The 14,664-nt window shown below is 43.6% G+C and overlaps 1 protein-coding gene across 1 annotated transcript; it reads right to left on the reverse strand.

The window, feature by feature from the left end:
* Positions 1-7,098: 7,098 nt before the first annotated feature.
* Positions 7,099-9,643, reverse strand: klf2b (Kruppel like factor 2b). The gene is made up of 3 exons (XM_058418846.1): positions 9,191-9,643; positions 8,116-9,046; positions 7,099-7,964 (listed from the first exon to the last, which is right to left on the reverse strand). Exons 1-3 carry the CDS (start codon positions 9,260-9,262, stop codon positions 7,789-7,791), a joined length of 1,179 nt encoding a protein of 392 aa, XP_058274829.1. The 5' UTR covers positions 9,263-9,643; the 3' UTR covers positions 7,099-7,788.
* Positions 9,644-14,664: the final 5,021 nt, after the last annotated feature.

Genomic DNA, 14,664 nt, shown 5'->3' on the forward strand with positions numbered 1-14,664 from the left:
GTGAGACTTCTTGTATGGATTGAGATGTGATGGAAATGGATTTTGTTTGCTTTACTATTAAACTCGAACAACACGTGAAAACGAGGAAGATTTTATTTCTAACAAAGTCAAATTTCTTACAGATTGCGGATTCCTTCCGGATTACGCCGTGTTGGTTTAGGTGTCCCGCACCCCTGAAACGCTCCTTTCTCTCGCTCGAAAATATGTCACCGATGAAAATATTTTTGTAAAAGAGACTGTTCTTCACATTCTGACTACTAAAAGTGTAATTCTATGCAGGCTGTGTTCAGTGTGAAGCCCTCAGCATTAATCTTAGGTTTCCTCTGGAGATTCCTCACACACACACACACACGACAGACGTTTCCACAGAGTTTTGTTCTGAGTTGAAGTCACCGTGATGCAGCTCGAAACGTGAGTTTCTTCATGTCTCAGACTAATCACTATAGTTTTCCGTCACCTCAGCCTCGGTATTGTGCGTGCGTGTGTGTGATTAATCATATTGTTATAGGTAGATTTTCAGTTTCGTCAGATTCCCCCTCGAAGATTTGTTCCTGACTCATGTAGGTCACAGTGTAACTGTAGCATCATGTCTAATGTACAAGGGGGAAAACATACTGCTTCTAGATATAACTTCATTAATGAATCACAGTGAAAGCTCAATCAAAGCACAGTGTTGACTTTCAGCAATGTTGTTAACTGGAACGCTGGAATAGAAGATTCATGTGCTTGCCCAATAACCTAATTAACCTGTGTAGACTTTATGTAGTCTTTAGGTACACTTTATGTAGACTTTATATGGTCTTTATGTAGACCTTGTGTAGTGTTTGTGTAGACTTTACATGGTCTTTATGTACACTTTATGTAGACCTTGTGTAGTGTTTGTTTAGACCTTATGTAGTCTTTATGTACACTTTATGTAGTCTTTGTGTAGACTTTACATGGTCTTTATATACACTTTATGTAGACCTTGTGTAGTGTTTGTGTAGACTTTATGTAGTCTTTATGTACACTTTATGTAGTCTTTGTGTAGACTTTATGGTCTTTATGTAGTCTTTGTGTAGACTTTACATGGTCTTTATGTACACTTTTTGTGGACCTTTATGTAGTGTTTGTGTACACTTTATGTAGTCTTTATGTACACTTTATGTAGTCTTTGTGTAGACTTTATGGTCTTTATGTAGTCTTTGTGTAGACTTTACATGGTCTTTATGTACACTTTATGTAAACCTTTTGTAGTGTTTGTGTAGACCTTATGTAGTCTTTTTGTAGTCTTTGTGTAGACTTTATGGTCTTTATGTAGTCTTTGTGTAGACTTTACATGGTCTTTATGTACACTTTTTGTGGACCTTTGTGTAGTCTTTATGTACACTTTATGTAGTTTTTGTGTAGACTTTACATGGTCTTTATGTACACTTTATGTAGACCTTGTGTAGTGTTTGTGTAGACTTTATGTAGTCTTTATGTACACTTATGTAGTCTTTGTGTAGACTTTATGGTCTTTATGTAGTCTTTGTGTAGACTTTATATGGTCTTTATGTATACTTTATGTAGACCTTGTGTAGTCTTTGTGTAGACTTTATGCTGTCTTTATGTACACTTTATGTAGACCGTATGCAGTCTTTGTGTAGACTTTATTTACACTTTTTGTAATCTTTATGTAGACCTTGTGTAGTCTTATGTACACTTTATCTAGTCTTTATGAAGTCTTTGTGTAGACTTTATATGGTCTTTTTGTACACGTTATGTAACCTTTGTGTAGTGTTTGTGTAGACTTTATGTAGTCTTTAGGTAGACTTCATATGGTCTTTATGTACACTTTATGTAGACTTTATGTAGTCTTTAGGTATACTTTATGTAGTCTTTAGCAGACCTGGTGTACTTTTTGTGTAGACTTCATGTAGTCTTTATGTGCACTTTATGTAGACCTTATGTAGTCTTTATGTAGTCTTAATTTTTAAATATTTAGCTTTTCTTGCTTAAAATCTCGTGTTTTGATCAAAAAGGACACTGCCACTGCCTTCCATTGTGCTGATTTTCTGTGCAGCATGTTTGTGCATGTAAACATGTTTTTCAGTCTGTATTTCACCTTGACAGATGTTTACATACACGGTGCCTGTCGTCTACAAGCATTCAGGACTTGGCATATTTCATGCAAACACAACATCTGCGAGGCTTGTGCAAACATGCGTTAGTCTTTGTGTCAGTGTTGTTGGGCTCAGGTGCGCTGGTGCTGCAGGTGGCGCTAATAAAATTTCATGACCATTTCCACAAATACAGGAAGGAGACACTAAACAGAGTCAGCCATCTAGGAGTGAATCGGTTTGTGTAACAGGTTTGATCATATAGCATGACCAGGCATAAAATTATGACCACCTGCCTGTGCCCCTTTTGCTGACCTGACCCGTCCTGCACTGTGTATTCTGACACCTTTCTATCAGAAACAGTGTTAACTACTTCAACAGTAGCTCGTCTGTTGGATCGGATCACACAGGCCAGCCTTCGCTCCCCACGTGTATCAATGATCCCCGGCCACCCATGACCCTGTCGCCAGTTCACCACTGTTCCTTCCTTGGGCCACATTTGATAGATACTGACCACCGCAGACCAGGAACACCCCACAAGAGCCGCTTCTAACACATTAACTTTGTGGACAAAATGGTCACTTGCTGCCTAATATATCCCACCCACTAACAGGTGCCATGATGAAGAGATAATCAGTGTTATTAACTACCTGTGGTCATAATGTTATGGCTGATCAGTGTATATAAAGTCATGTTTATCTCCATATGAAGCAGGTTCTACATCCTTGCATCTTTTTGACTATGCAAATATTAGCTGTATAAATAGACTGACTGGAAAGATTTGTGTGGATGCCTGGATTCACATGTCTTGGAGGAAGCACTGTCCCTCCCTGTAGCTGGCTAGTGGGTGGAATTTGGCAGGTGACCAATTGGGGAGGGGAAAAAAAGCAGTTTTGTTTTGCAGAGATAATAACAGATTTTTGTTTCTCTGGTCGATCAACTGTGAAGTCGCTGAAGTGACACTGGTGCTTTTTTCTGATAAGGCAATGACTATATTGTAGTCACAAGTATCTTCTAGCCATGAGTTATGATGCTGTGACCCAAAAATACCAAAATAGACACAGATGCAAATGAGCCTATGGCTTTATTCGACTGTTTGAACATCATGCTATTGTCTGGCATCTAGTTACTTATTTGGGTGGAATGTTAAAGAAGAGGAGTTTTCTGTATGATAATTTGCTCGAGCTGACTCAGTGTCGTAGTAAATGTCGTAGCACCAGACAGGTTTTTGCATCATTCCAGTACTGAAGTGTCATTTTAATACAGATGTTATAAAACTTTGGGGCTAAAATGAATCAGAATGTTATTTCAGCAGGAATAAAAAGTCAAGTAACTGTAGATGGATGATGGATCGATTGATAGATTTATAGATAGATGGATAGAAAGAGGGAGGGAGGGAGGGATGGATGGAGAGAGAGAGTGAGAGAGAAAGGGATGGATGGATGGATGGATGGATAGATGGAAAGGGATGGATGGATGGATAGAGAGAGAAAGAGAGAAAGGGATAGATAGATAGATAGATAGATAGATAGATAGATAGATAGATAGATAGATAGATAGATAGATAGATAGGAAGGAAGGAAGGGATGGAGAGAGAAAGGGATGGATGGATGGATGGATGGAGAGGGAAAGGGATGGATGGATGGAGAGGGAAAGGGATGGATGGATGGATGGATGGAGAGGGAGATGGATGGAAAGGGAAAGGGATGGATGGATGGATGGATGGATGGAGAGGGAAAGGGATGGATGGATGGATGGAGAGGGAAAGGGATGGATGGATGGATGGATGGATGGAGAGGGAGATGGATGGATGGAAAGGGAAAGGGATGGATGGATGGATGGATGGATGGATGGATGGAGAGGGAAAGGGATGGATGGATGGATGGATGGAGAGAGAAAGGGATGGATGGATGGAGAGGGAAAGGGATGGATGGATGGATGGATGGAGAGGGAAAGGGATGGATGGATGGATGGATGGTGAGGGAAAGGGATGGATGGATGGAGAGGGAAAGGGATGGATGGATGGATGGAGAGGGAAAGGGATGGATGGATGGATGGATGGATGGATGGAGAGGGAGATGGATGGATGGATGGATGGAGAGGGAAAGGGATGGATGGATGGATGGATGGATGGAGAGGGAGATGGATGGATGGAAAGGGAAAGGGATGGATGGATGGATGGATGGATGGATGGATGGAGAGGGAAAGGGATGGATGGATGGATGGATGGAGAGAGAAAGGGATGGATGGATGGAGAGGGAAAGGGATGGATGGATGGATGGATGGATGGAGAGGGAAAGGGATGGATGGATGGATGGATGGATGGTGAGGGAAAGGGATGGATGGATGGATGGATGGATGGATGGTGAGGGAAAGGGATGGATGGATGGAGAGGGAAAGGGATGGATGGATGGATGGATGGATGGAGAGGGAAAGGGATGGATGGATGGATGGATGGATGGATGGATGGATGGATGGATGGATGGCGAGGGAAAGGGATGGATGGATGGCGAGGGAAAGGGATGGATGGATGGAGAGGGAAAGGGAGGGATGGATGGATGGTGAGGGAAAGGGATGGATGGATGGATGGATGGATGGAGAGGGAGATGGATGGATGGAGAGGGAGATGGATGGATGGATGGATGGATGGATGGCGAGGGAAAGGGATGGATGGATGGATGGAGAGGGAAAGGGATGGATGGAGAGGGAAAGGGATGGATGGATGGATGGAGAGGGAAAGGGATGGATGGATGGATGGAGAGGGAAAGGGATGGATGGAGAGGGAAAGGGATGGATGGATGGATGGAGAGGGAAAGGGATGGATGGATGGATGGAGAGGGAAAGGGATGGATGGAGAGGGAAAGGGATGGATGGATGGAGAGGGAAAGGGATGGATGGATGGAGAGGGAAAGGGATGGATGGATGGATGGATGGATGGAGAGGGAAAGGGATGGATGGAGAGGGAAAGGGATGGATGGATGGACAGGGAGATGGATGGATGGATATTTCATAATAATAATAATAATAATTAATAATAATAATAATTAATAATTAATAATAATAATAATAATAATAATAATAATAATAATAATAATAATAATAATAATAATTAATAATTAATAATAATAATAATAATACCCTGTAAGTTGACTGTGGTCTGATTCGTCCAGTGGTGAGTTTGTAGTATATCCTGAAAGCGGAGATGTGTAACCCATGTGTGTGAATATTTCCTCTGAGTTCCTGTTCGTATTCGACGTGTATAATGCAATCCCCTTATTAAGAAACTTCCTTTGTACGATTACAGTCCAACTCTCACACTGCCTTTCGTTTCCACGTTCTCAGAGGTGGTGTATTTCAACCAGCACACGGTTCTTCTGAACGCTTTTCTTAAAAGCTGAATTTTCCACTAAAATCTAAGAGTTTGATCCGAGCGTGTAAAAAAAAAAGAAACTTCAACAGCTGGATGAATTTGTAGGTTTTTTTTGCTATGTCAATTACAGCCATGTGAAATAACAGGACATTCCTCAGTGCGCTTTTCTGTTTACCAGGGGCCTGAATCGAAGACTCGGGAGCGAGAGAGACGTTAAGGAGTAGTAAGGAGTGAGAGGCCGGGCGAAGGCTCAGGTGACGGCGAAAAATACAGGGGCAGGAATTCATTTTTCCGTTCATGTTATTCTTTGTCGTTCAATGACGCCTCTCTCTCTCTCTCTCTCTCTTTTCTGAGCATCCACATGTGTGGTTCATTTTAAAAAGACTTCTCGTCAGCCACATTCTTCTCTCGTTTTTAGGTTTAGCTGCAGTGTGTCCAGTGTCAAGTGGGTTAATAAGAAGGCTGCCTTCAGGGATTCCTTGGACAAAGAAGAGAGTCTTGTTTTCTTTTCCGAATGCGTTCATGATGACGGCCGTGTCAGGAGGCCAACCTGCTGGACTTACAGCACCGCTCTGACGTTTGGTTTTTTAGCTTCTTGTGTTTTTGGATCTTTCTAGAAAACAAAAAAGCTCCTTTTTGGGTTAATTATAAATCAAGATGTGTGTGCGTGTGTGTGTTTAGTTCCAGCCCAACCCTACATTAATCCTGAAACTCACATTAGCAGCGGTTTTTTGGTCCTTAAACACGTGTTTAGATTTAGAAAAAAAAAAAAAACCTGAAAAATGAGAAGCTTATATTGCTGTTCATGCGTGTTCTGGTAGTAGATGTTACTATCCTCAGAACAAAAAAAGTGAAATGAGACTTCTACTTTTACACCTCACCAGTTTGCTATTAATAGCCTAGCTTGCATTTCTTCTTCTTTCTTTTTTTCCCTATATGAGAAATTTTGTTCACCAGAACTGAACGTTTCTCACATGCCGGAAATTTCGGCAACTGAGAAATGAAACTTCTGGTATTCAGTCTGGTTGTTTACATGGCTTTGGTTTTGTTTTGGTTGCTTGTTTGTTTGTGGTTTGGTGCCGTTCTTTTCTCCACTTTTGCTGGGTCAGCTATCCTTAAGGTTGGGAATGAGTGCCCTCATGATGAGTTTCGAATCGCATCACACGCTCGGACGTTTGGCCTGGACAGGCCGCCCATCAAACCCTTGTGTAAAAGTGCCATCTTTAAGCCTTATCCCTGCACTTCTGGATCCTCAGCAATGGAGCCCAGCGCCCTCCGTCCAGACATATCTAAATTCTCTCTCTGTAATTATGTAAATGTAATGTTTGTATTTATAGGCGAAAGCCACAGGCTGCGGGCCTTGTCTCCCAGCAGCTGGAAAGCATCTTGGCTTGAACTATAATACCCAATTCCATAAGCCTGAGTGGGGGTTCAGGAATAGCAGCTTCGTACCCTTGCCTTAACCGAATGCCGTGTTAAGGGCGCATGGTTACCAGTAATGAGCTTGTGTGCCGCAGAGTTTCTGGGGACTCCAAAGAAACATCAAAGCCGCCCATAATAAGAGGCTGAACTTAAATATGCGAGTTGTCTCTTTTGAGACGCAGGACACGAGTAAAAGGAACAAAAAAATCACATGCACATGAAAAATATATTCAAATTTAGTTTAATATGTACAATAAATACAATACTTACAATATAAAACTTCTGTACACATTCTTTTAAAAAAAAAAAAAACCCAAAACAAATAATGCAGAGCGTCTAGCTCTGGTGTATGTGCTAGTGTACAATGGGGCTTGAACAGGTTATTGTACCTCCATGATACAACATCTAGAAAATATCTTACTTCCATGAAAGCTGAGAATGTATCGAACACGAGTGAACGCACAGTTCTGGTCCTTACAACAATTTGGAGGCAGTTTCAAGAGGAAAACATTGTCATCACGCATGATTTCAGGATGTCACGTTTTGCACAACCCTGGCAGCACAGCATGCATGCTAAATTCTTCACTATAAAGGCACCGTGTTTTTAAACTTACACTTTTGTTTCCAGTTTCAACATAGCTATAGATAGAGATATAGAGACTTTTTTAATATATTATAGGACCAGCCCTGCAGGTTGCTGTTTGTCCCCAAAACACTTAACGCAGCGCTGAACTGCCTGCTCTATAAATCCCACGTAGTACCAGCTACATTGTTACAAAAAGGTATAAAGAACAATATAAATCTTTATCGACCAAACACAAAAAAAAACAGTCTTTTGGTCTTGTACAAAGGACTTAAATAAGGCAGTAATAAGGCTTTGGCGTTTTGTTTTGCCGATTGTCTTCTGTGAGTCTCTCACATGTGCCTCTTCATGTGCAGCGCCAGATGGTCGGAGCGGGAGAAGGCGCGCTCGCACAGGTGACACTGGAAGGGTCGGTGACCGGTGTGCTTGCGGAAGTGACGTGTGAGCTCGTCGGAGCGGGCAAACTTCCAGCCGCAGCCTTCCCAGTTGCAGTGGTATGGCTTTTCACCTGAAAAGTTCGGAGGAAAAAGAAATAGATGTTAGTTCAGGACCGGTTCGTAATACATAACGCATGTTATTGTTTACTAATGTAAGATCTAGTGTGTCAACTTTACATGTTTGCTGTAAACACAGAGATAATAAATAAATAATAATCTTACCGGTGTGAGTTCGGTGATGCGCTTTCAGATGCGAGCTCTTGGTGTACGTCTTGCCGCATCCGGCGAACGTGCAGGTGTGCGTGGCCGCGCGCTTCCTCGGCCAGGTGCGTCGGCCGCGCTTCGGCTTAGACTCGAGCAGGTCGAGCGGCGAGGACGGCGGAGTGAGGAGCGCGCGCGGCGCACCGGGCTGCACCATACCGAGGCCGTCATCAAACATGCCCGCGTAGGCGCGCGCTCCCGCGTAGGCCAGCGGCACCTGCTGATGCTGGTGTTGCTGCTGTGGTAGAGGCGCGTGGCTCGGGTAGTAGCCGTTCTGCGGGAAAGTGGTGCGGCAGATCTGCGTGTGACAACGCGCCTGGTCGTCCGGGCTGAGCGGCGGTGTCATGTTCCCCGCTGCTTGCGGAGAGACGGCGAGCCTCGGCTGTTCAAAAGGCATCGCGCACGATACGTTGCCCTCCTGCTTGATCCGCTGGCAGCTCTGTGGCACCATGCCCAGCACGGGACCGTAGCCGTCCGCGCAAGGCTCAACTTTGATGCTCTCGATGAAATCCTGCCTCGGGAAAGGCGCGGAGTTTACCACAAACCGCCCCTGAATTCCGATGCTGTTGCTGCAGCTGCTGCTGCTGCTGGTGGTGGTTGTGCTCATGCCGTACGTGGTGTCCGCATCGGAGTGCAACAGTTCCGCCACAAGGCTGTGGGAGTACGGTGGTGGAGGCGGCACGTACGCGCTCCCAGTCTGGTACATGCTGCAGTGCTCCACAGCTGAATTATAGTCCATGGGTCCCGGCACGCTCTCCGGACCGGTCGTGTTGGCCAGAATAAACTCCAGATCCAAGAAATCGCTCAGATCCTCATCGTCCTTTCTGGCACGACACGCATCCACACTGGGTACAGCGCACGCCAGCGGCTTCTCCAATTCTCCAGTCCACCTCTGCAAAGAAAAACAAAACACATTTAGGGTTAAGATTATCTTTCACTCGCTAGCGATCAGGACATTTTTAACTTTTATAACTTTTTAATACAGAATTTGGCGCAAACAAAATGCGCACGCAAAAATGCGTAAAACACAACTTACACTTTCCCAAAGTTTCTCCTTCTGTCCGGCGAATGTAGAAATGGATGGCAGAATGGTGCTAGTTAAAGCCATTTTCCAAAACGTCAAAGTTACACTTAAAAAAACTCTTTTCTGTTGTTTGAGCGTTAAGTAAAACGCTCTCCTCGTGAAAAAATTAAACACACGTCTGATCCAGAGTTGGTTTTCTGTCCAACAAAGCCGTGCTGCTCCAGTGTCCTGAGCGGGCAGCAAATGTGTGGCAGGTAAAACCCTCCTCCCTTATAAACCCCGCTGCTGGACCAATTGTGCGAGCGGAGGAAACGGCGTTCAGGATGGAGGTAGAGCGCCCAAAAATAGCCGGTATATAAGAGCAGGTCGAGCGGCGCTCTCTCTCTCTCTCTTTCTCTCTCACTCTCTCTCACTCTCTCTCCACACTTACTCTGAGTAAAACACACACGCTCTATCCCTCTGCCTGCGCTCATACTCGCATTTAGCTACTCGCGAGGGTGTGACGTCAGAATAAGGGGGCAGGTTGATTTGCACGCGCATGCGCAACAGGCATGTCGCTCCACAGTTGCCAGATTTGAATGCCTTTAATCACACTGGGCGGTAAAATACAAGAGCCGTGCATCAATTTGATCTGATTTGTGATATTTTGGTGGATCACCCGTGACTTTAAAGTCGCGCAGCATTCATATAACAAAAAAAAAAAAAAAAAAAGAAGTGACATTTCGGGACTGCGAATAAGCCAGAAAAGTAACTACACCATAATATCACCTCGAAATAGTTTACTTAAAGAAGCAGGCTGGGGTGTAATTTAAAGGCACAAAGCGACACATTCTGATGAAAAAAGAAACAGCCGACCACAATATATTATTTTGTTTGTTTGTTTGTTTTTTAATCCTCTAATTTCTTCTTTTTTAGTCGATATCTGGATACAAAAGACTCTATTTCATTATGTTCCGAAATGTGTGTGTGTGTGTGTGTGTGTAACTCAAACAGGTGTGTACACTTGCAGTATGGCGACTGCAATAATAATAATAATAATAATAATAATAATAATAATAATGATGTTCATATAGCACGTCCCTGTATTTGTCACGTGCGCATTTTTGTATCAATAATCAAGTACACGTGAGGACAAGTTAATGACAGTTGAATGGAGGAAGTGAAGAACGGCGTTTGCTTATTTAAAAAGAAAACGCTGTTTGTTTGTTTGTTTGTTTTATTTTTTTATTGCTTCAGTGAGGGAGAAATGGTGCAGTAGCCGAAAACTGGTCCCTGTCCGCGCGCAGCCCCTCCACTAATCGCCATGACGACGACGGCGCGCTCGGGCTCGCTTTTTTCTTTTTGTGTGTGTGTGTGTGTGTGTGTGTCCGCCCGCGCAGCAGGTTTGTCTAAACGCGGGCGCCGCTCGTGTCTCCCTCTCGCCCGCGCGCTCGACGCTCACGGCGCGCGCCTTTCACGTGCAAATGAAGCGGCGCATTCAGGTGCGACGACGCGCCGATCGGCGCTGCGATGTATTCGCATTGTTTACGGAGTCATTAAGTTTCGCTAATGACCAGTCCTCGGTTTTGGTGGGGGCCGGGACGGTGGAGTTGGCGCGGGGAAGGGGGAGGGGGGGGGTCAGTAAAACATCCCTTACTACAGACTTTTATCATGTCACGTGACATGCAAACGGTTAATGGGTACATCGAGTTTGCATAAATAAACATCTCGTGTCATTTTAGCCAACTGATTTACATACATCATTAGGTGATAGATACCAAACCAGCAGTGATGGCACAGTTTCACACCTGCTCTGAGGAGATCTTTCACTCTCTCAGTGTAGTACTTTGGGGGGGGGGGTACTTTAAAGGTATTAAGTGGTCCTTAATGAAGCCTTAACTTAAGCCTTAGCACCCTACTCCAGCCACAGGAAAAAGTGGAGCTTTATCTCTAAAAGTGTCCACTCTCATATTACATCACCGTGACTCACATCACAATACCATTATATTTATAGCATTTAAACACACACACAGAATGAGCCTGGCAGCCAGATAAGTGATGTGATCTATCTCATGCTTTTGATTTAATATCATGCACGCACTCTGTGATGCTTTTCTCTCAGGTGCTGCTCATTCTTTCGTTCTATTTACATGGAAACGTAACGTGTACGCACTACATGAACAAAAGGTGTCATTCGGAAAAAAGGCGTATCACTCCAGTGACTAGAAAAGATCCAGCTTGACTAATTAATGCTTTTTTTATTTGTGTGTTTCTATCCCTTTTCAGAAAAAACAAAAAAACGAAGCTCTACTGTAATGTCCCCAGTACAAAATGATTAGCTTAATTGTACCATAATTAATTCTGAACTGTACACTACATACACCTTCCAAGAAAAGTTAGAGTTACACCCTTTAAATGTGTGCATGGAAATATAGGGAATGGAATGAGAAGTGTGTGTGTGGGTGTGTTTTCTCTCCTTTAAGCGCTTCGGTTTGAACCCGGCTTGACTCTGGCACTTGCTCCACAAACCAGGGTTAATATGGAATTCCTCTGATGAGTCAGGAATCCTTACATTTTGCTGCATGTGAGTAGCAGAAGTGTGTGAGAAACCTTGGGTCTTGTTGTGTTTCTTAAAATCAAAGTGCTCCTTATCCTTATGACACAATCCTAAAGAAGTGCTTTTGATTCGGATGCATTTATTTATTTATTTTTTCCATTGCACAAAACGACAGCGGTTATAAACACATGTCACACGCACCGTCGAATTCTTTCACGCCACTTGACGTGTTTTGTAAGCTCTTAGAATATAATGATTAGATTTAAGCTCAATATGGCCAACCCCCATACACTCCCAGGCATCATTTCTAAGTGATGTGTCAACCAACCTACCATGTGTGTGTGTGTGTGTGTGTGTGTTTCTATGGGAGCTCAGCGTAAAACATGCACATTGTAATTTCCATGCCTCTGCTTGTGTTTGTGTGTTCAGACTCAGATGGACAGAGTGTCCTGTTTGCTAAAAACCCGCCTCTGTTTTCACGGAAGCCGTCGAAAAACATTAGCTCACCGCGGCCGGTCTCACTTTTACTGATGTAGTTTCACTTGGAGAAACACCTACTTTGTCCTCTCTCTTTCTCTCTCTAACTTAGAAGTGAAGCCAGACTGAAGGCTTTCCTATTTTCTGAGCCTGTGATGATTCAGATATGAATTAATACACAGCGGTTACTCACATGTCGGAGCACCTTTGGGGTTGCGTCTTTCGGGTTGAATTTGGGCCAAAGCCTGATGAGCAAATGCTTCCCAGACCCAGTGTTTCTTTGCACTATAGTCTTGATGGTGTAAGAACATGTAACTATTGCCAAAAGAGCTTGGGGGTCACAGTGCTTAGTAACTGCGGAGAGACAATACAGCGAAAAATAATCAACGATGCAGCGGTGCAATGCGGCCTGCGTGTCCCAACGTGTTTAATTCCTCTTATACCACAGCAGTGGGTCATTATTTTGATGAATTAAAAAGCATTTACTTTATTAAACTGTACATCACAGTCAATCTCTGAACAGAATATATATATATATATATATATATATATATATATATATATATATATATATATATTTGTCCTTAATATAAATAAACAAACAAACAAGCTCCTTGATTATGTGTTTGTTAGGTGGAGTGTCCATCATAAAGGCCCTAGTGCATTAAATATAAACCTGTGATTGGTCAACACTTTCCATCCAATCACAATGGAGAATTCATCCATCCATTTTCTATACCCGCTTTATTCCTAATTACGGTCACGGGGATCTGCTGGAGCCTATCCCAGCACACCTTGGGCAAAATGGACCCTGGACACACACTCACTCCTACGGGCAATTTAGAATGACCTAATGTACATGTTTTTGGAAACTGGAGCAGGCACGGGGAGAACATGGAAACTCCACACAGAAAGGCCAGAACCCGGGATTCGAACCCAGGACCTTCTCTCTTCTAGCACTAACCACTAAGCCACCATGAATGGAGAATGAAATAGAATAAATGGAAACGTTCCAACACTTCACTTTCGATTTTGTTTTCCAGAAGTAAGACCCCAACATCTGCTGACGAGGATGTGAATGCTGATCTTTTAGCAAGTCCCACACAAGCGCCATCATTCTTCCACTCATTCCACTCGGAATGTAGGAAACAGAAGGCATTTCCCTGGTGGGCTCATTTTAATAGCAAGCTTCTATCGTCGCCGCTCTGTTCATGTCACTGTGCAGATGTGTTATGTCTGTGTGTACGTGTGTGTCATCCCCCGGGTCACTAAGGTTCACTTTCTCCATGCGTGAGCTAATTACCTAAATGTTCTGGAGCAGCGTTACAGGATGAACAAAAGCGTCCAAAACTGGCAAGAGTGTTATTTTATTTTATTTTTTTTAAGGAAAACTCAAACATGCTCCGACTCGTAGCTTCCACCAAAGAGTCTCATTACATACGTCTTTTTGTCTTCTTGCTTTTGTCTCGCAGCAAATAAAAGAGTCTTCAAACAAACTCCAAACTTCCCCTCCTCCACAAGTAGATATGTAGGCTTGTGAAGGAAGGCACTTGTGAAGCATCCTATTTGTGTGTCTTTCTCCAGTTTGAGGTCCAGTCTACTATTTCAGCACATGTTCTTGTTTTATACCTGCTGGATACGGACTTTCCGAGAGAATTGAAGAGCAGTGAGTGAGTGAGAACCGTGCTTGTGGAAAGAGAGAGAGAGTTTGTCGGTGAGTGGGCTCTTGCCCGGGCCTTTTATACCGGGTTATTTTTAAACGCACACCCCTTGCTTATTGCGGCGTTTCCTCTCTGGGCCACTCAGGAAGCCAGTCTTGGTCCCATTTCCTGCACACACGCGGCCAGATTCGTGCAGAATCACAGAATGATAGCATTGAGACTCACGGGCTCGGCAAAGAAAAATAGAGAAAGTGGGGGTGGGATGGTTCAGAAATGAAAAACAGAGATTGGCTGGCACGTGCAGCCATCTTTGCTGGAATTCAAAGGCCTGGCTTGCGTCCAGTTCTAATTTCAGTACACCTCAAATATTTGTGGAAAAATTCTGGAACAAGAACGGCGTTCACTTTGGGGCTTTTTTTTTTTTTTTCCACTATGCACACCTGAAGGTTGAGGGCTGCTCTGTTCTTGCTCTGTTTGCCCGGCGACTCAGTCAAAACGAAACAGGTCTACACACACACACACACACACACACACACAAGTGAAACAAACAAAAAAATGAAACCCAACAAAGCAACGGCACCTTATAGCCGAGCCAGGGAGTGTTTCTTTCGCTGGCTAACATTAGACTGGGATTAGGTCCCATTACATCATGTTACCGTTTGCCGAACATACAGTTCAGTGATTTATACACACTCGGGGCTTTGGACCGACTCGACAAGCCTGTACAAATATAATAGACGGGATAAACTCTTTTTAGATAGACTTCAGCTGAAAACCTGCTGTAGTCGATAGTAAATTGTCTGTTGGATGTG

The sequence above is a fragment of the Hemibagrus wyckioides genome, linkage group LG20 (assembly GCF_019097595.1).
Source record: "Hemibagrus wyckioides isolate EC202008001 linkage group LG20, SWU_Hwy_1.0, whole genome shotgun sequence".
In the NCBI taxonomy this organism is placed as follows: Eukaryota; Metazoa; Chordata; class Actinopteri; order Siluriformes; family Bagridae; genus Hemibagrus; species Hemibagrus wyckioides.